The sequence below is a fragment of the Arachis stenosperma genome, chromosome 3, assembly GCF_014773155.1.
Source record: "Arachis stenosperma cultivar V10309 chromosome 3, arast.V10309.gnm1.PFL2, whole genome shotgun sequence".
NCBI classification, from domain to species: Eukaryota; Viridiplantae; Streptophyta; class Magnoliopsida; order Fabales; family Fabaceae; genus Arachis; species Arachis stenosperma.
The window spans coordinates 157,402,787-157,423,236 of record NC_080379.1 but is presented as its reverse complement, the minus strand read 5'-3'; the positions used below and the strand labels follow the sequence as shown (position 1 = coordinate 157,423,236).

Below are 20,450 nucleotides of genomic sequence, written 5' to 3'. Positions count from 1 at the left end.
ACTTTGTACAAGTTTGGATGTATTTTGCGGCTAAGGTACAACCGCCGCAGTATATGTCTTGTTTGTCTACATGTTTATAGGCAGTTCCGAACCGCCGCAATCCCCATACAAGTGTCAAACGTTTTTTGCCATTATGGCGGTTTAAAAACCGCCGCTAAGTTAAGAAAAAAATTTAAAAAAAAACGCAGAATTTGGATTTTTATTTATAAAATCACATAAAATTATAATTAAATATTATAATAAATTTTGTTCCTTAGATTTGTAATTATTTTATGAGTTATTGTATTGACGGGTAGAATCTAAACTTGTGACAAAACCAAAAAAATATCCGCAAACCAAAATCTATTTATCAAAATATCAACAAAATATCTCTCTTGCTAAGAGTTGCAAAGTCTACTTTAAAAAAAGTATGCATCAATCCAAAATAATTTCAATCCTAAAGTACTATTTTCTACTGTATCATTCCATTGAACACATCCCTGCAGCAATCTCTGGTGGCAGCTCCTCACCCTGCCGTTGAAAAAGATAAATCAAAGCACTCTCCATTACCTTTATCCTTTTCTTGTCTGCTGCTGCTTCATCTTCCATCGCCTTTCTTTTCAACTTCTCGGCTTCCAGTTCTGTCTGTAGTTCATTCAGCTTCCTTTGCGTCTCCTCTTCTTGGACTCTGTTTACTGATGGTTGGAAATTTGTACCAAAGAGTTGACTAGGAGTCGGTCCGAAACTCACTCCACGCACTCTACCCGGTTTCTCTCTTCCGAAAACCTGAGCAAGGGAGTCATTTTGGGACAAGACTCTAGAAGACTCATCCAGTTGCTCAATCTCCAGAAGTTTTTTCTACAGACATAAGACAACAATATGGATCCGATTCAAGTACATTCAACTTAATTAAAACTTAAAATGAGTTTATATTTGAGGCACACGATAAGCATAAGCATGCATAGGGATATACATCTGAAGTGAGAGCAGAGAATACTTTTGAATGGATTGCATTCCAGTTCTGTCACAAAATCAATTTGAGGAACCACAAGACACCCAATTACGCTATAGTTTTCATCATTCAGAACTCCCTGGATTCCGAGACTTATACTGTTCTTCTTCTATTACTAAACTTGGATTCCAACCTTCTAGTATTCGCTCTCTATTACTAAACTTATGCATATTACACATCATCAGAATATGCTCATTTAAGTAAATGTATAAATACATAAATAATTAAATAAAATCCGTTCAAAGAAATAATTCAATACTAGTATTCTAGTAATTTTGATAATTGCCCCTAATCATGTGTTACATATATATATTGAAACAAATAATTAGGGCTGTTAAAACATCATTATTTATAAAGCAATTTTCAAAATTTCTGCCCAAATAAATAACCTTTTCGGTCATACAGATATTTTGTAAATTAATTGAATCCTTCACATGTATACAATATTATATCATGGTATAAGCTGGACCCAAAAACTGTATTTGTAAACATTGAATGAAAAGAAACCCACAACTTATTTTCAGCTCAGCACACAAGGAATGAGCAACATAAGAAGCAGCAATAATGTATTGATGCATTAGATATCAAAACTGAAAATAACTATACATATTAAGTTGTACTTACACCAATTTCTCTTGCCTCATCATTAATATAAGAGCCATCCCTTCTTTTGTGAACCTTGATCCACAACTCTCCTCTACCGATTATCCTTCCTTCTTGTTCTGACTAAAATAACAAAGTTTAACCCATCACCGAAATACACGCAATCAGGGAGAATGTTTTAAACATAAATAGTCCAAGGAGTGAATTCGGCAGAGCAGTACAATATTGAAGAGTGAATAAAAAAGTACACTACCTCTTCTTCCCTCCGCCGAGCCAGGCTTTTCGAACCGCCAGTGTGGGTATACAGCTGTTTTGACCGATTTATCGCATTTTTCTTGCACTTCTCCTATTGATCCATCAGAGATAAATGGGTATTAGAAACTGTTTTACAAAAGACACAATGCAAAGGTGATTGTACTATACTATACCAATATAAATACTATTTTTACCTTGGTCTCAGGTTTGGCGCGATAATCAAGGTACCATCTCCAGTGATCTCGATCAATTCCAGGCGGACGATTCTCGATATTTTCTTCAATCGACAGTGTTAGCTCGTAGCAATCATCATACAACCTCAGCCTTGTATCTTTCCAAGACTTTCCCATACTTTTCAAAATATTTTTTTTATAATTCCTTCACTATCTTCATCAAACTGAAAGATTTGCTGCATAAATGACACGATTTGTTAAATAAATTTGCTGGAATACTCCCTGGTCAAGGAGTTGGTCAAAGGTAGCCACCCATTACAAAAACATCTTTTAGCAATAAAGAATAAATCGAAGAAGCTGCACCATCCGACGTGAACCCAAAAAAAATGGAATAAAAGATATCTATTGACTCAAATATAATTACTGACTAAAAAACGCACAAAGGATTGAAAATCGTATAATGTCATTAACAGCAATCCACCAGCCAACAAATTAAAAAGAGAAAATGCCAATTCAGCCCTTAAGAGTACACACAAGTTTGTGAATAAAATCGGAACATTCAATGAACATTTCATATACAAACACTTTGTGTTATAGTTAAGTTTTTTTTAACTTAAGAATAAATTACTATTCCTAAAATAATCAAAGGGTATTAAGAATAAGCATATCTTAAAAAACTATTACCTTGACACATTCGTAATAAACTTTTTCTTTAGTGGTAACATGACGCCAACTTTCTTCACATATAGGAAATTTTCTGTAATCAGATCCCAGCATGCCAAGAACGCCGCTCAACAGTCCAGCTTCGTCTCTAACTGCTTGCTTTTCACTGTTGAACCTAAGCATGATCCTTCTACCATTGGGCCGCTCCATAGCCTCCCTCACACTCAATTTAGCCGGCTTGATTGTGCCATTGGAATCTACAAGCCACATATAAACCTTTATATGTCTCTGTTGAAGACCGTATGCACGAAGCAAAATAAATAACACATACTCTATCGTAAATTGGGCAGGTTAAATCTAATAGATACGTTACCGATGATCTTAACCACCCAATACTCTGTGGTCTTCCGTCCTTTCCGACTCTGAGCTCTAGAAGCAACAGAGATGTCGTCAACTTCTTGATGAATAGAATCCACCTCATGAGCATTGCCTTCCAAGTGTACGTGTCCCGGCTCCGAGTTCTGACTGCTATAAGTGCTCGTCTGTGGAGCAGGCCTTGGTTCACTGCGCGGTGGATGGAACGGGCGTACGGTAGTATGGACACTACCACAGCTTGCTGGGGGAATTTCAGAGTCAATTTGGTGGACATCCGAAGCCGGAAACGGAGCCGGAGCCGTAGCCGGAGCCAGAGCCTTTTGAGATTGCTGGCATGCTGGTCCTGATCTAGCTTTCTTGGTAAACCGACCTTTTCTAGCCATCTTATATTCATAATAACATGATGCAGGCAAAAAATGATCACATTAACTCCAACAACACATAATGCAAGTAAATTTTGTTTACACATAATAGAAAATAAATTAACTTGTATACAATGCGAGGAGTAATCAGCACAAGACACTGTTATAAGCTAAAATGCTCTACATGTACTTTATAAGGAAAACTAAACTAATAAGATGAGGAAAAAGAAGCATATCAATCACAGAGCATGGTTATAACCATGGTAGGCAGTGGGCAAATCAAATTTTTTTCAAGATCGTAGGTAATCATACATGGAATTGGATAAAAAACCCCATCTATCTCAATATTAGGGGCTTTAAGGCTTTTATGCACAAGACAGGGGAGCATTGTGAGCATTGTGAGCATGGAATTGCTTGTTCGTTGCTAGTTTTAACGTAATTACTTAATAAATTCTGTGTATGAAACTATCAACTACTTAATATTATGATTTAGTTAATAAGAACGTTGACATTAATATTTTTTCATAAGTCTTGTTATTATTTATAATTAGGAAAGAGCCCTATATAAATTTATTTTCTTAATGAATGTTAATTTATTTTGTTGCAAAATTCTATATTACCTTTAAAATTTTAAAGTAATTGAGTCTAATTTTTACATTTTGAAATGAATTATTTACTCGAAAAATTAATATGTAAATCACATTAGTATTACAAAATTACTTTATTAATATAATTAGTGGTGCTTACTTGAACCATTAAATTTAGCTTCTAATGATATTAAAGTCAACTTATTTTATTATCTTGTACTTTTAAAGAATTTAACATAAAAATCTAATAATTGAAAAAAAATTATTACAATGAGTATATTCATTTTAACAAATATTCTTCTATCTAATACTATAAAAAAATATACTGATCACTTTGAATTACTATGGGTCAACTTCCATCCACAATTGTAGAATGTCGAAATTGAGATATGTTCATCAAACAAACAATCAATAAAACATCATCCGTACTTTCTCATTTTGGATTCATTTATACATAAAAAAAAAATATACATAAAGGAAAAAAAAGAAAAGAAGAGTTGAAATAGCATTTGCGATAAAAATCATGATTCTTATAATTTTGTATTGCCATCTATATATAGTAGACCAGACGACTATAATTATCTAACAAAATTAATTTGTATTTATTGCATTCAATTTAAATAGGTAAGAAATCATCTTATTTTAATTTAGTTCTTAATTCTCATAATTTGAGTTTGGCTCAATATATGATTTGATTTTATTTAATTCAATTATTAGTTAAAAATATCTCAGTTGCCTATTTTATTCAAAGATTTATTATTTAATGACTAATTAATTCATTAGTACATACAATAAATTTGGTTTAATAAATTAAAAATACTAAGAGAACATTAAAAGAAATAAATTAAAAAATATTACCAAATTAAATTAATATAAATTATAATAAATTATGTGATATTTAATATCTAATCAAATCAATTAATTGATATAATTAGTTGGGTAAAAAATCCTAATAAGCCAAGGCAAGAATCGTGTAACGTAAATACGCCAATTCGAAAATCGTTTCAGCAATAAGCTAAACGCTATCTTAATGTAATTCGAACCAGGGTGGTTCGAACTACAAACGTTAGTAAATCGAACCAGGGTGGTTCGAATTGGGGGGAGAGAAACGTTGAACGTAATTCGAACCAAGCTGGTTCGAACTCGAACGGGGCTAGTCCTTAGGACTGCAACAGTTCCAGGCATCGTCAACTGGACTCCCAAAACCCACCTGGGCAGCTCGTTGTATGACTCATCCCAGTCACCGTAGATGAGGGCAATAGCCTTCTGCTTCGCCATCCAGACCCTCCGGTAAGTCGGCCTAAACCCAAAGTGTGCTGCCGTGGCATTCAGGAGCACCTTGATGCTAACGGATGCATCAGCCCTAACCATTGGCATAATGAACGCCGATATCACATGATAATCCAAACTCCTGTGGTCACTGGATATGGAGGTGGCAAGACAAGTGTGAGGTCCATTGTATCGTTTGACCTCCCAAATTCCCTTGCGCTGCCGCAGACTCAGTCGAATCAACCATGTGCACCCATTCCCAAACTCAGAACACTTGCCCACATACCGACGATAATCAGACTCCACAACCTTATACTGTACCCCTCGCCGGATGCTGTAAGTCTTGACACTTAACAGGGCCTCATCTTTATCCTGAAATTGCTGACCAACTTGGAACTCTGTCAGACCAGCAGTTCCTTCCGCATCTCTAGCTCCGAATCCAACTGAGTGCCCAGAAATCCCCTCCTGCCTCATGGCATCCAAGTCCAGAGAGGAAAAATGTGGTGGATACTGTTGTGTGCCAGAGCTAGAACCACCTACCGCCAATGCAGGCTCACTCCGTCCAATATCATATCCGGCTCGACGTCATCCTCAATCATATCCGGCTCGACGTCATCCTCCTCTGCATCACCCAAAAATCCGTCTCCAACGCCAACCGGTGCAACACCCATTAAAGCGTTCGGCATATTTTCCCTTGACCATACCTCGTCGCCTACACCGCTATTGAGGTCAGCAGCAAAAGACGGGGAGGCGACAGGTTGGACCACTGGTGGATACACAGGGACGGAGGAAGAAGCAACGGCAGGCCGGGAACTAGAACCTGCTGGAGTGGCTAAATCGGTCGTATTCCGGTTCGAACCGCCTGAGCTGGATACCACATCAACCAGCCGTGCCAACAACTCTGGTGTCCTCACCTCCGGAAACTGCCGCCGACAAAGAAACAATACTTGCAAGTCCACATCACTACTAATCGTGAAGCAATCATACTTCACGGTATTCTGTAGCACCGTGATTGGAATGCGATAGAAAAACTTCTTAACCCGCTTCGCACCCTCCAGACCGAGCTTCGTCAATACAGCTCTAACAAGGTCATCATAGCTCGTCGTAGGAGTAACGACAATACAGAGAGGATTCTTATCTGTGAACTTCACTCCGGAACTAGTTTTCCTCTTAACGGATCCTCTATGGTGAACCAAAACAACAAAACTCTCCTCACTAGCCATCTTACTCCCTCTAATGAGACTAACTCGTGTTTACACCCATATATATAGGCCTCGAGCTCCTACTAATTCGAACCGGTCTGATTCGAACTAGGATTTGTGTAATTCGAACCGGCCTGGTTCGAATTACCTCCACAAGCATCTCTCTCTATAATTCGAACCGATCTGGTTCGAATTACATTCATTATGAGTTCGAACCATACTAGTTCGATTTATTAACAACACACAACAAGTAATTCGAACTGGCCTAGTTCGATTTATTCACAAACGCAATTCGAACCAACGTGGTTCGAATTATATATATATATGATCTGGCTTATTTCTGAAACGATTTTCGGTTTGGCTGATATACGTAAATTTTGGAAAGCATTGGTTTATTATGGTTTTTTACCCTAATTAGTTTATCTTAATAATTTATATTTAATAAGTTAAAACAAATAAATTAAAAAATACTCTCAGAAGTATGCCACATCAACTCTATAATTAATTACAAAAATTTAATTTTTATATAATAGAATAGATATATAATCATTAGATAACAATTATTATCTATGATGACTGATGAGAATCATTTGTTAGATTTCATCAAGATTTAACATCATTATCATCGTCCCCAATAAAATGTAAAATGTTTAATTAGTTTGCATTATAGTGTAAACCTATTTTTAAAAGATAGTTTGCATTGACATGTGGCTATACACAATTAAATCTTATATATATATATATATATATATATATATAATTTTATAACTAAAATATGTCACATGTCATTTTTTTTATTGTAATTGAAATTAATTTTTTTTCCAAAATTAAAGAGTTTTATCTTCATTCCTACTAATTTTACAACCAAAATGTGTCACATATCACTCTCTCATTACAATTAAAATCAAATATTTTCCTCCAAAATTAAAGAGTTCTCTCCTCCTCCTCTCTCTTTTTATCTATTTCTCTTATTCTTTTAACTACTCTATCTCTTTTATATATCATTATCAATGAATAATTATAAATTTAATAATCAAAATATGCAACATGACATTTTTTAATTATATTAGAATTAAAATTAAAATATTAAAATTGAAATTAAAATATAACTATATTATATTATATATTATATATATATTTATCTGATTTATTTAATAACAAAATGTGTCACATGACACTCTTATTAAATTTGACAGAAAATATTTTTTTAAAATTAATAAACTACCTTCCTAAATTCTCTCATTTATCTCTCTCCCTTTTTCTATTTCTCTCTATCCTTCTCACTCTATATATAATTCTGATATATTTATATATTTATTATATCTATTATATATCTCTAATTTTACAACCAAAATATGGCACATGTCACTCTATCATTATAATTGAAATTAAATCTTTCTCTCCAAAATTAAAGAATTCTTTCCTCCTCTTTACTAATTTTACAACCAAAATGTGCCACATGTCACTCTTTCATTGCAATTGAAATCAAATTTTTCTCTCCAAAATTAAAAAGTTCTCCCCTCCTCTCTCTTCCTTTCTCTATTTCTCTTCTTCCTTCAACCATTCTATCTATTTTATATATCATTATCAATATCAATGACCAATTACTAATTTGACAATCAAAATGTGCAACATGATATTTTTTAATTGCATTAAAATTAAAATTAAAATATTAAAATTGAATTAAAATATACCTATATTATATATCATATATTACTATATATCTAATTTAATAATCAAATGTGTCACATGACACTCTCTTATTAAAATTGAGAATTTTTTTTAATTAATAAACTCCTTTCTTAAATTCTCTCATCTACCTCTCTCCATTTTTTTTATTTCTCTCTACTATTTTTACTCTATATATAATTTATATTTTATATTAGTAATTTAACAAATCAAAATATGTCATCCGATATTTTATTACAATTAAAATAAAATTTTTTCTTCTAAAATTAACAAACTCTCACTCTCACTCTCATTCTTCATCTTTATCTTTCTCTCTCTTTTCTCTCATTCTCTATTTTTTCTATTTTTCTCTTCTACACAAAATAAAATTAACAAAATAATATAATTTATATAAAAAATATTATTATTATTATTGTTATTATATACATATTTTTTAGTTTTTTATTTAGTTTTAAATTTTTACCGCTTATCTTTCTAATCTATATTTTTATTTCTCTTCTTTCAAATATTTATTATATATAATTTAGAGAGAATACTAATGTTATGATTAAAAGTTAGAATCAATATTCAATTGTTTTAAAAAAATTAGTTGAGTTAATTTTATAACTATCAGTATAATTTTTTTATACTAATATCTAATTATATTTTTATATACATAGAGAGAAAAAATATTATTTTTAAATAGCAAGTATAAAAATTAATTATTTCTATTTGTGTAATAGACTTAACAGTTAACACCTAATTAAATAAAAAAGTATACACGTTAAATTATTTTAAATTTTAGATAATAAATAATTAAAATTAATTATTAATAAAAATTAGACTTTTTCATATAAAAATAATAATTAAAAATCTTATTATTTGATTTTTTATCTATAGATAAAGACTTTTGTCAACCTAAAACTTTTTTTTGTAAAAGTAGTTTGATTTTATAAATCTTTTGTGTCATGCATAATCTATACTATTAGAACAAAATGAACCGTAATTTTCAAAATTTATATTCCCGTAATGTTATTGCGAGTAAAAATACTAGTAAATAAAATTTGACCTATATATGTGATGATCTCTATCTACTAGTATTGTATATAACGTGAGCATTCTGACTTAGCTTGTCGGAATACCAATAATGGGTATGATCAAGGTCCATACTCTGCTTCTATTCTGTGTGCTTTGTGAAACGCAAGCAGCAGCAAGGGCAGCAAAGTCTGATTCTCATAATCATCACTTTAGAGGAAGAAAGGATGATTCTTTATTAAATGGGTGCAACTTATTCATGGGAAGTTGGGTTGTTGACCCTTCATATCCACTCTGACTCATCAAGCTGCCCCTTCTTAGATGCTGCGTTTGATTGCCAAAAGCATTCAAGAACTGATTGCCTCTTCATTATAATAGCTTTGCTAATGAATCTCGCTCTCAAGATAACTTATCAAGTTGTCAGTAAATTGATATAGCAGTAGCTGCCTACGATACAAATACAATACATAATCTGAAAAACATTCACGAGATTCCTTAGAAACGGACAAGCTTATACATGTTTTGCAGCTATATATATAGCTGGATATTCCAATATTATATTCTTCAGATTCAAACACGTGAACATAGATATCAAGGTTCGATGCTCCAAGCTCGAATAATACCCCAAATTTATCACTGCATGCAACCATTTTGATTTGACTGTGTTGTTAAATTCATAAAGTGAGCGTGACAGCTTATATTACGTGAATATTTTATGCATAAAATGAACGAATGAAACCCGTGACTGCAACTTCAACTTGTTTTGGATGCATGTGCCTTGGCCTTCCAATTTCTAGGATTTATCTTTGGTGAATGAAAGTGGTAATAATGATGGTATAATGAGTTCAGGAGTATGAAGTAAGCATAGAGTTCTACTGGACGCAATATTTGGTGGACATAGTTGAAGAAAGCGTTGCACGAGTCCTCAACTTAGACTCCATTCAAGCTGGTAATAAATCATGGTTAGGGACTGACCTCTTGACCTTCCTCTCAAGGGTAACTTGCATATATTATGATATATCATATATCACACCCAACCTATTATTAAGTACATTTATATCAACATTATAACCATGCAGATGGGATTATATTCGAGATGATTCAAATCTTGTGAAGGACATGGACCGTTTGGAAGCATTTCATAAGGGGTTAAACACATGGGTTGATCAAAATCTTGACCCTTCCAAAACCAAAGTATTCTTTTAAGGCATTTCTCCAAAACATACCCAGTAAGAAGTAATAATTAATTAACTCCTCTCATGAATCAATTAGAGTTTCAACTAATCTTATGTTTCAAATGAAGTTGCACTGGAGAAACAGAACCACATAAGGGGCCAAGGGTGAAGATTGCAGCCATTGGTGCCTCCCTGGAGTACCTGATACTTGGAACCTCCTCCTAAATGCAGCACTCACCATCTCATAAACTCGGTTATTATACCATTCAAGATGTCCAACAATTTTATTGCTATTATTATTTTACTTAAACATTATTATTACAACCACTCAACTTCTAAAGTTTTAAGCTTTAACCATAACCAACAATAGCACTAATCAATTATTACAGCACACATTACAATTAAGTACACAGTAAAAGTCCACATACACACCATGATGGCTTTACTACTTATGCATCTGAAGCTCCATATTCCAACCTGTTAATCATTTACAATATTAAGGTTTAGAGTTACCCATAAAACAAACCATGCGATTCAAGAAACAGAAGCGAAACTAACCACAGGGAACTGAGAGGAACCAAATTCTTAATAACCAACATAGACAGCAGCATTGACAATGTAACAGTCATCGTTCCTGTCAACCGTTTCCTCGGTTGAGCACACCATTCCACCATCCACTACTTCAAACCCCGTAACTTGTCCACTACAAAATTGTGCAAATTGAAACATTATTCCTTAGAAGAAACAAAAATGTTGATTATATAATTACTCACTATGGAAACACAGTCTTAATTCTGTCCTTATCCAAGCCTTGTTGGAGAGGATGAGGCACCCCAAGTTTCACATGTACTTTCATGTTATCAGATGTAACACCAGGGATGCTACCTGCATACACCAAAAATTACTATTCAAATTGCAAAAAGTATCCGTTGCACTGAGTACATGGATATGAAGAGTAATTTAAAATCATGACTACAATAATAATATATAATTGTCAAATTCCAATTAAAGAGATACCCTTTTGGAAAGCTGGAATTGAATTAGTAGCTATTGCATCTTTGCATGCTCTCATAGCAGCAGCTGTTATGTCCTGCCTGTCATGTTAGTCAAACATGTTATATTATATAACAAATAAATTATGATATTTAAGTTTTTTTGAATCTGTTAATCATAAATTTTACTCGGAACCTTATTAATAACAACATTTATTATTCAGAAGATTTAAATAAAATAGAGTACCCATCAAGATCATAGCCAACCCCCATCTCCACAAACAACGGGTTCATTCCCTTTTGGCCACCTTCCATTGTCGCTCAGCTTATATATTCCTTCTTCAATTGGTTAAGACTGAGTTTGATTAGAAGCAAGTTACTAACTCTTGAACATAGCTGAAACTCGAAATTTATAAGACTTGGGAAACTCATGAGAAGGCTCTCGTGTATCGGTTGTTGATTTGCCAAATCAGCATTCAGACGATGATACGTGTATCATAAACTAAGAACATGGTCAAATGTTATATGACTTATATGAGTTTGTCTTTTTCTACTTCTAAGCATTGCTTCTCTCTATCTGCCACGTTTTCATTTTATTATGCCACGTATTTGAAAATGTGACACGTCAAAACCTTTTTTCCGTAGATAAATAATGCAATATAGTGATATACACAACATATTCTTTCTGAAATTAAAAAACCAGGATAAACTAAAAATATGGGTGTATTATTATACAGAGAAGACACATAAAGTTATCAGAATCAGAAGTTCACCAAAAACCCCGGTGCACCAATTGTTTTAACCGTTAATCTGAATTATAAAAAATATATATAATATATATTAATTGAAATCAACGGTTAAAACAACTAGTACACCGGTGCTCCCTGGAGCACTTGAAATGTTTCCTAAAGCTTTTATTATTAATAGCCTACATATACAGCAGCATTGACAATGTAACAATCATCATTCTTGTCACCCATCTCTTCCACATGCACCCCACTTGAGCATATCAATCCACCATCCACCACTTCAACATTCAAAATTTTTCCACTGCAATGTTTTGGGGGGGGGGGAACAGAGATTAGACTACGAGAGAATGATTACAGAGAACTTATTATATTTTGTGCAAAATTTTGAAATTTAAATGAGAAATAACCATATCTCAGAACATCATAGTTATATCTTGGTTCAATGCTTCAACTATAACTTTAAGGCGTATATCTTTAGGACATACTAAGGATATAAGATTAAGGTTTCTGTTAAAATTGCACACGTTAAGCTATTGGAAATGCAATGCAACAGTTTTCAAGGTACTCACTAGGGAAACACAGACTTGACTTTCTCGATATCCAAAGAGCTCTGAAGAGAATTAGGAACACCTAGCTTGATCTGCAATTTCATCTGATCGAAATTGACACCAGGGATGGAACCTAAACAAGATTATATATCGCAAATGCTAATTAACTGTGAATATCATTGTCAAAGCATATAGGTTCGAAATCGTTACCACTTATTGTAACCATTACAATACCTCAATTTCTTCCTACACAAACGCATCACTAAACTAAGAAGTAATATATATATCTCACTCAATCTCCCCAACCAAACTTGGGGTTCGGATCGGATATGGCCAATATTCGATCTGTTTCGCACTAAAATTATCAAATCGGATTGGATATAATATCCGCAGTTTTTAAGCTAAGATCCGATCTGCACATTTGCGAATCAAATCGGATATCAAATATATCCGCAAATTATAAAAAAATACTTTTAAAAGCTTATTTTTATTAAAAAATATCAATAAAATCCCTTTTTGCTACTCTTTTAAAAATGTTGCCTCTTAAAATAATAGCAAACATACTTTTTTAAATAATAAAAATAAAAGGGAGCCAATGGCCTAATCGTACAATGTGTATAATGGGCTAAATCTTTGGTCTATGAATAAAATGAACATCACCTATACTATCCAGAATAACCATCCGGATACTAGGGATAATAAACAACATCTCATGTCATAAAACTACTCATCCCAAAAGTTCACCAAGATTGAACTCTTGACCTTTCGAATCTAGAACTCTAATATCATGTCATGAAACTACTCATCCCAAAAGCGTAACCTGACAGGACAATGTAACACTAATAATTATATCCCTAATACTTCATAAATCTTTATTGTACACATTGTACGCTTAGGTCATTAGCTCCCTATACTTTCTCATACAATATATATAATAATTATTAGTTAAAATAAAACATAAAAAAATATCTTCTTATTTATTTTTGTGAATCCGCGGTTCGGATATGCGGATACATACGTAAAATTCGCACCAATTCTATTAGTGTGTGGATCGCATCTATATCCAGATCGAATTCGGATAAACACATCATATGATAGAATCTGAACTATGAACACCCTAACCAAACCCTATCACCAAAGTCAATATATCAATAAAATTGAAATTTGGGCATTAAAGAAGGCATACCTCTGCGGAAAGCTGGGATTGAATTAGAAGAAATGGCATCCCTGCATGCCCTCATTGCTGCAGCCGTTATATTCTGCCTGTTATTAATTTTTGTGAATGCAGTGCAATCAGTTTCGAAATCCAATGTCATCAAACTTTTCTTGCGAAGAAAAGAAGGGAAAAGGGCCAAAGAATAGAAGAGAAAAGAGGATACCCGTGTTGATCGTATCCGACACCCATCTCCACAAACAAGAGCTTCATTGAGGCGCTGTTTGACTCAAACCCTTGAGTTCGTTCAACTTCCATGTGAGCTGACTTGGCCTGGATAGTTCTAGAAACTCGAAAAGGTGGCAGCTTTGACGACGGATTTGGGAAAGGAAGAGATGCGGGGAAACACCGTGAAAAATGGTTTCGGCGGCCGAAATCAGCTAGGGGAAAAGGGTTTTTGGTAAATGATGGAATCTGAAGATTTGGAATTACAATTGAACAACAGCACTCACTCATTTCAAATTTTCAATGCTCTTGTTTACAAACAACGAAGAATTAGAATCACGACTAAAGATGAGTCACGAAATAATCGGGTTAACTTCATCACTGACCCGACACTCTTCTCTTTTTGGCGGTGTTTACTATGTAGCTACTAGCTAGCTAAATCATAGGAGTAAATAGTAAAAATCATTATTAAAATATTCCCGGAACATCAAATTACTGTCCAAACTCCAAACAAACTTTTTAATCAAATTCCTTGGTTAGAACTTTTAAGTTAATCACATAATGCTTTTCATCACTTTTTTGGTTAATGACATTAAAATTTATTAATATAATATATTAAATGATATATAATTCTATTTAGTAGATAATATTATTTAATTTTATAAATTTATTATATTATATTTAATTAGAACTATTAAATATAAATTATAATTAATATAATATTACTTAACGTATTATATTAATAAATTTTTATATTATAAATAACAAAAGTAATAAAAAGATTAACGTGACTAATAATTTAAAATTTTTGAAAGATAAGTTTAATTAAAAAAAAAAATTTTATGACTAATTTAAATAATATGTTATTTTTTAAAGACGAATTTTACTATTTATTTTATATTATAATATAATATTAGGAGAGAATAGATTCTATCAATTTTTTTTATTGAGAATAAAGTATAATTTTTAATCTTTTAATATTTTTTTTATATTTTTTCTTAGTCTCACTTGTAAAATATATGATTAGAGATCACATTTTACTAAAAAATTGAGAGAATTTATTTCCGATATTTATAGATTTTATTGCATTAAATGATTGAATTAAATAATTTTGCTAACGGTTCCGTTACGTTACCAACAGCATATCTGCCAACTTCTGTCAACTCTTATTTATAATTGTGTTTCACAGAAGTGTGTTCGTGGATGTGTCTAAAAATGTCCTTTTTATAACTGTGTTTAATAAAAGTGTCTTTATAAATATATTTTCTGGATGTGTCTCTTTATATATGTATTTAAAATATATTAATTATTAAACACATCTACGAACACACTTCCATGAAACACAAATATAAACAAGAGTTGGCAGAAGTTGGCAGATAATATGTTGATACCCTATACTTTTCCTTTTGCTAATACCAAAATATATAGAGTTTGCATAATTTTCATTTATTAGTATAATGTTAAGGAGATAATATTTAAAATTATCTTATGTCTGTAATTTTATAAGGAAAAGTCTAGGGGCCATCAGTTTTATTGAATTTTGGCCAGCATGTAACCAGCAGAGGAAGGTGAGCCATTGGATGAAATTTCACATCAATCTCACACCATCAAATTATCATTGATGGCTAGTTGATGGCTAACAATCACAAAAATTGCTGGCCCCCTAGCATTGCTCATTTTATAATATAACATCTGTAATTATATATTTATTACATCTAAAATTATATAATTATTCTAGCCGTAATTAATAAACATTAAATAACATAATTTTAGACTATTTAAACTAATTTTTTTTATTGTCTTTCAAATATTATTGTATTAATAATATAGTTTGTGCTAAAATGTTATAAGACATTTATTAAAGTCAATATAATTAAATTTTTTTTATATTTTTTAATAGATACTTATAAAATCAGCAAAAGAATAAAAAACTTATTATACCTACAAATTTTTATAATGCTAATAAATCTATCCCAAAAAAAAAATTTAAAACTTCGTTGTATAGATAAAAAATATATTCTAAGTGACAAAACTTCTTAAAATTTTCAAATTACTTCTCCAATCCTAACTTAATTAATTCCAAAATCCCATCTATATCTCTAATCTACCCATGGAAGCTCTTGATGCAAACTGCAAAGGTAGCTCTTGAAACAAACACACAAACACACAAAAAAAAATGAAAAGAAAGAAATCAGCATACAATATCCAAATTCCAATTGGCACTCTAAATTACAGTATACTATACTTTCAAGTTTCAACTTTACAGTGCACAATCCCCACAATCTCAAGTTAGAAAATCAACTTGCACCAAACTCAAGTTCAAACTACTTGACGTACCAATGCCCACAGGCAAAGTTTCAAACTTTGGGAATTCATCACTTTGTAAGCAAATAATCTTTAAGAAAGAATTATGTACAGATATTAAATTAAAAGGATGATGGAGATAACATTTTTAAGCTCCGGGAGAAGAAGAAGAAGAATAGATAAGCTGGAATTAGTCTAAACCCTAAAAATCCTAACGCAATTTAATTCTCAATTAGTCTCGACGTAAAATGCAGGATTATACAGAGTACAGTGTATAATGCAGGATTATGCAGTGAAAACAAAGTAATGGAAGTTGCTGGTAAACAATGAATTGATGAATTATTACGGAAGTGATCTACATTGAGGATGGCTAATACTATTGCCATACACTATTCACAAACAAATTAAAACACTGTCACTATCTTTACAGATACCATGATGGGGGGGCTACTAAATTTCCGTTGAAGCTGAGTTTGCTCCAACATTTAACATGTTGTAGACCGGCAATAGAATTTTTGTTGCTGGCTATGGCATTGAACATGGCATGACCTCGCTTTGTCCCTCAATTCCTGAAATGCCCTCATTGTCTCCACATCAAAGCCCCCAGCGAACTGCCAAAACAGTAGTTACATCAAATGACTCATTACTCCATTATGGCTGGACAGGATACGTGCCATCTCTATTTTAGTATAGGCATCAATTTTGTACTATTTATTTACCTGATGTACTCGAAACGCAAATCTAACTCCTTGAACTATGAGCTCTTCTTCTTCAGGACCACCACCAACTGTCTCTAGCTCAGCAGAGACTCTCTTCATGTATTTCATCGCCAATTTTACTGATGCCAGCTTGATCTGCCACAATAACTTTATAACATTATTGCAGATACATTCAATCAAAAAAGGAAAACTAGTAGTTGCAAACTTGCAATCTACCATACTAGCTAGTAACTGCGCTTGTTGACTTTGAATGCGGTCTTTTCAGTTAGCCACCTAATTATTCAATACACTATCCATACTAGCGTCATGATCCGTCTGTTATATAATAATACAATACTATCTCAAATAAATCATAATCTAATGATAACACTTAACACTATACGTAAACAAGTTTCATATCCTAAATCATAATTGATCTTACCTGGCTGGCATAGCCACTATCAAGCATCCAATCAACAGGTATTTGGAAGTGTTTGTATCTCTTTGTTGCGGACTCTCTCATTCTTGAGATGTTGTAAACCCCGTGTTCTAATCTGCAATGACGAATGAATCCTGTTACAATTGAGTATGATTATATTACAAGAAAAAGCAGATTCAGTAGAAATCGACATACTTTTCGAATAGGGCCTGCATCTTCTTGAGGGCAGGAGCACAAGGCTGGCGCGGATCGTCATGGAAAGACGAGGCCTCCGATTCCAGCTTCTTCAGATCACAGAAGCCAAACGCGGCCTCCCTCAGAGCATCCGCCTTCTGCTCTGGCCATTCGAAGTGTTTCAGCACTGCTCTTTCATCAACCTGATTAATATCAATCAATAATCAATATACAAAACACACATTTTTACAATCCATTTAACTTTATTGAGAAATAATAAGTACCAAGTAGGATAGCTCATCATCAAGCCATTTCACGAAAGGTACCACGTCTTCAATGTTTGTGAATGTTGCTCTCTCTACCTCTTTGATCAAGTATTTAATAAAATCTCCTTGCGTTTCTACATCTGTTTTTATCTACAATGAGAAGGAAATGCCAGAAATTAAGTTAAATCATCAATCATCAACTAGTGTTTAAACTTTTAATTTTTGGTATCATACTCTAAAAATGCCACTAGTTTGGAACATATTTACGGTTCCGACCCTTATTCGAATTACAACACTGCGGTGCATTGTTTTGCTAACAAGGCAGTTCATCAATTTCAAAATAAAGCAATAAAAGCGCCTCACACATGTCTGTCTACTGAAATAAATGGCCAATGGCAAAGTTGTAATTACGCCACACACACTTACCGCCAGCAAATGAGTCGAACGGTTCTCGATCTCTCCAATCATGTCACGGGCATTAGCCGTCGCCGGAACCTCCGCTGAACCACCGCCACCACCAGAGCTTGGCTCTCGCCGTGCTTGCGAGTCCCTTCGCATCAGAGAGTGGTAGAACTCCACCACCTCCGGCACTCTCCTCACCTTCGCCGGGGCTGCACGTCCGACTTTAGGTGGAGGAGGAGGCGGCGGCGGAGCAGTAGCCTTGCATGTAGCCGCCACCTTTGGCGGTGGGGGAGGTGGTGGAGGTGCCATCTTCAGCGGCGGTGGTGGAGGAGGCGGCGGTGGTGGTTGCGGAATCGACTTCTCAATTTCACCATTGCCGTTATCTTCAAGGGAAGAACCCGACGGGGAAGCCGGCGACGAAGAAGATGGTTTGGGCGGCGGTTTGGGAACTCGAGGCTCGCGAGATCTGACAGCCGTAGCGAGAACCGAGTCAGTAGAATCGGCGAGTTCCTCCGAGTTACAACGCGAGTGAGGTGGCCTTTCAGTAATTTCTGCTACTTCTCTTTTCAAATCTGAACCGTCAAAATGCTTCTGAATGCCGAATCCATGATCCGACGACGTGGTTCGCTTCAAGCTCTTCAAGAGGTTCGGCCTTACAGAAACCTCAAGGAACCTCTGCGAAGAGGAAGAGTGTTCGTCACTCTCCAATGTCGCTCTGTGGCTACTGCAGCTAGCGCTACCACTATCAAACGACGTCGTTTTCTTCAGCTCCGCAATCTCATCCTCCAGCGCCTTCGTTCTCTTATCGCTCTTCTTCTTTTCTTCTTCCATTCTTAGCTTCAGTTCCCGCAACTCGCTCTTGAGCTTCTCGTTTTCTTCTTCTAGCTCCTGCACTCTCTTCTTGCTCCGTTCAACCTCGGTGTCCCTCGCCACGAGCTCGTTCTCGAGAACCGGGACAATGGCAAGGGACTCCTTCAGGAGCTTGTGTTCGAGAAGCTCCGTCTTCAGTCGAGACTCGCTCTCCCGGAGCGACTCCACTAGGCGGAGAAGCTCCGCCACATCCGGCGGGCGGGGTTGGACCTGTGCGGAGGAGCGTGGGAAGTAGGCGCCAAAAGAGCGAGAGAATGAGGACTTGTGGGAGGAGGATTTGCCGGAGGAGGTGGTCGTGGACGAGGGAGGAGGAGGAGGTTGCTTCTTCTGCGGCGGAGGAGTCTGATTGGTGGGCGACGGTGACGGCGACGATGACTTCTGGAACCCCATTGCAACCCTTACCTTACCGGCGACCATTTTTGGCAGGAAATAATTTGGGAGGCTTTATTTTTCTTTATGATTTGGGTTTTATGGTTTTGAATCTCATAGGCTTGTGAGAATTGGAGAAGGGGAATGGTGTAAAAGTGGGAGAAGATACGAGTAACCGAGGAGTGAGGGCACAGCTAGCGAGGAACGGTCTACTCCTCTAGAATTGTTTTTATTGTGTAAGAAGGGAAATAACAAAAAGAAAAAATAAATTAATAAAAAAATTTGTTCGAAATGAAGGATCCTGTCGGAGAGGTTCCAGATTCAATGTCCGTACTGGGTTATGGTGGTGGTGGTGGTATCATTTGATATGCATGGGTGTTGTGAGTGTAACGGCTATTTCTAAATACTAGATATAATAATTGTTTATTGTTGCTCTGACCTTGTGTTAGGGAGTAACGGTTTTAAAACTAGTCACGCAGGAGTGGGGTGTGGCTTTGTACTATGCACTGTATGTAGAGTTATTTTCTCACGATATACCGAGAAGGCTACTCGTGGTTTTTGCTGGTCAAAAAGGCAAAAGGGGGCGAGGTGGATGGTTAATCTGCTTGCTGCTGGGGGGTTACCGTTCCAAACTGGACAATTATTTATTACCACCATCCCTACAATTTTTTTATAATTGAAAAAATAGAATTTAGGGAATTGCGAGAAACTGATTTGATCTGCAATCAATTTCTTTACAAAGATGGGAGAAATGAAAGAAAAAGAATACATGTAATTTCATCCGAAACAATAAAACAAAGTAATGGAAGAAAGCAAACCAACTTAAATTGCGACCTATATGAAATGAAAGTGTTTATTCTAGTACTCGAGTTACTTAATTACAATATTTCGAAATTATTTGTT

General features: G+C 34.5%; 5 protein-coding genes across 5 annotated transcripts; all 5 read right to left on the bottom strand.

Annotated features, from left to right (window-relative positions):
• Positions 1 to 459: 459 nt before the first annotated feature.
• Positions 460 to 2,199, bottom strand: LOC130967021 (uncharacterized). The gene is made up of 4 exons (XM_057891843.1): positions 2,044 to 2,199; positions 1,848 to 1,940; positions 1,616 to 1,717; positions 460 to 837 (listed from the first exon to the last, which is right to left on the bottom strand). Exons 1-4 carry the CDS (start codon positions 2,197 to 2,199, stop codon positions 460 to 462), a joined length of 729 nt encoding a protein of 242 aa, XP_057747826.1.
• Positions 2,200 to 5,814: 3,615 nt separating this feature from the next.
• LOC130967020 (uncharacterized) lies at positions 5,815 to 6,501 on the bottom strand. The gene has a single exon (XM_057891842.1). It carries the CDS (start codon positions 6,499 to 6,501, stop codon positions 5,815 to 5,817), a length of 687 nt encoding a protein of 228 aa, XP_057747825.1.
• Positions 6,502 to 9,893: 3,392 nt separating this feature from the next.
• Positions 9,894 to 11,884, bottom strand: LOC130967460 (uncharacterized). Its single transcript, XM_057892318.1, has 5 exons — positions 11,598 to 11,884; positions 11,376 to 11,452; positions 11,132 to 11,243; positions 10,917 to 11,061; positions 9,894 to 10,835 (listed from the first exon to the last, which is right to left on the bottom strand). The coding sequence occupies exons 1-4, from the start codon at positions 11,663 to 11,665 to the stop codon at positions 10,944 to 10,946; spliced, it is 375 nt and encodes a 124-aa protein (XP_057748301.1). The 5' UTR covers positions 11,666 to 11,884; the 3' UTR covers positions 9,894 to 10,835; positions 10,917 to 10,943.
• Positions 11,885 to 12,055: 171 nt separating this feature from the next.
• LOC130967459 (uncharacterized) lies at positions 12,056 to 14,450 on the bottom strand. Its single transcript, XM_057892317.1, has 4 exons — positions 14,027 to 14,450; positions 13,834 to 13,910; positions 12,669 to 12,780; positions 12,056 to 12,400 (listed from the first exon to the last, which is right to left on the bottom strand). Exons 1-4 carry the CDS (start codon positions 14,314 to 14,316, stop codon positions 12,271 to 12,273), a joined length of 609 nt encoding a protein of 202 aa, XP_057748300.1. The 5' UTR covers positions 14,317 to 14,450; the 3' UTR covers positions 12,056 to 12,270.
• A 2,105-nt stretch (positions 14,451 to 16,555) lies between these two features.
• LOC130970229 (protein CHUP1, chloroplastic) lies at positions 16,556 to 19,711 on the bottom strand. Its single transcript, XM_057896241.1, has 6 exons — positions 18,333 to 19,711; positions 17,925 to 18,056; positions 17,662 to 17,843; positions 17,470 to 17,581; positions 17,049 to 17,183; positions 16,556 to 16,940 (listed from the first exon to the last, which is right to left on the bottom strand). The coding sequence occupies exons 1-6, from the start codon at positions 19,593 to 19,595 to the stop codon at positions 16,815 to 16,817; spliced, it is 1,950 nt and encodes a 649-aa protein (XP_057752224.1). The 5' UTR covers positions 19,596 to 19,711; the 3' UTR covers positions 16,556 to 16,814.
• Positions 19,712 to 20,450: the final 739 nt, after the last annotated feature.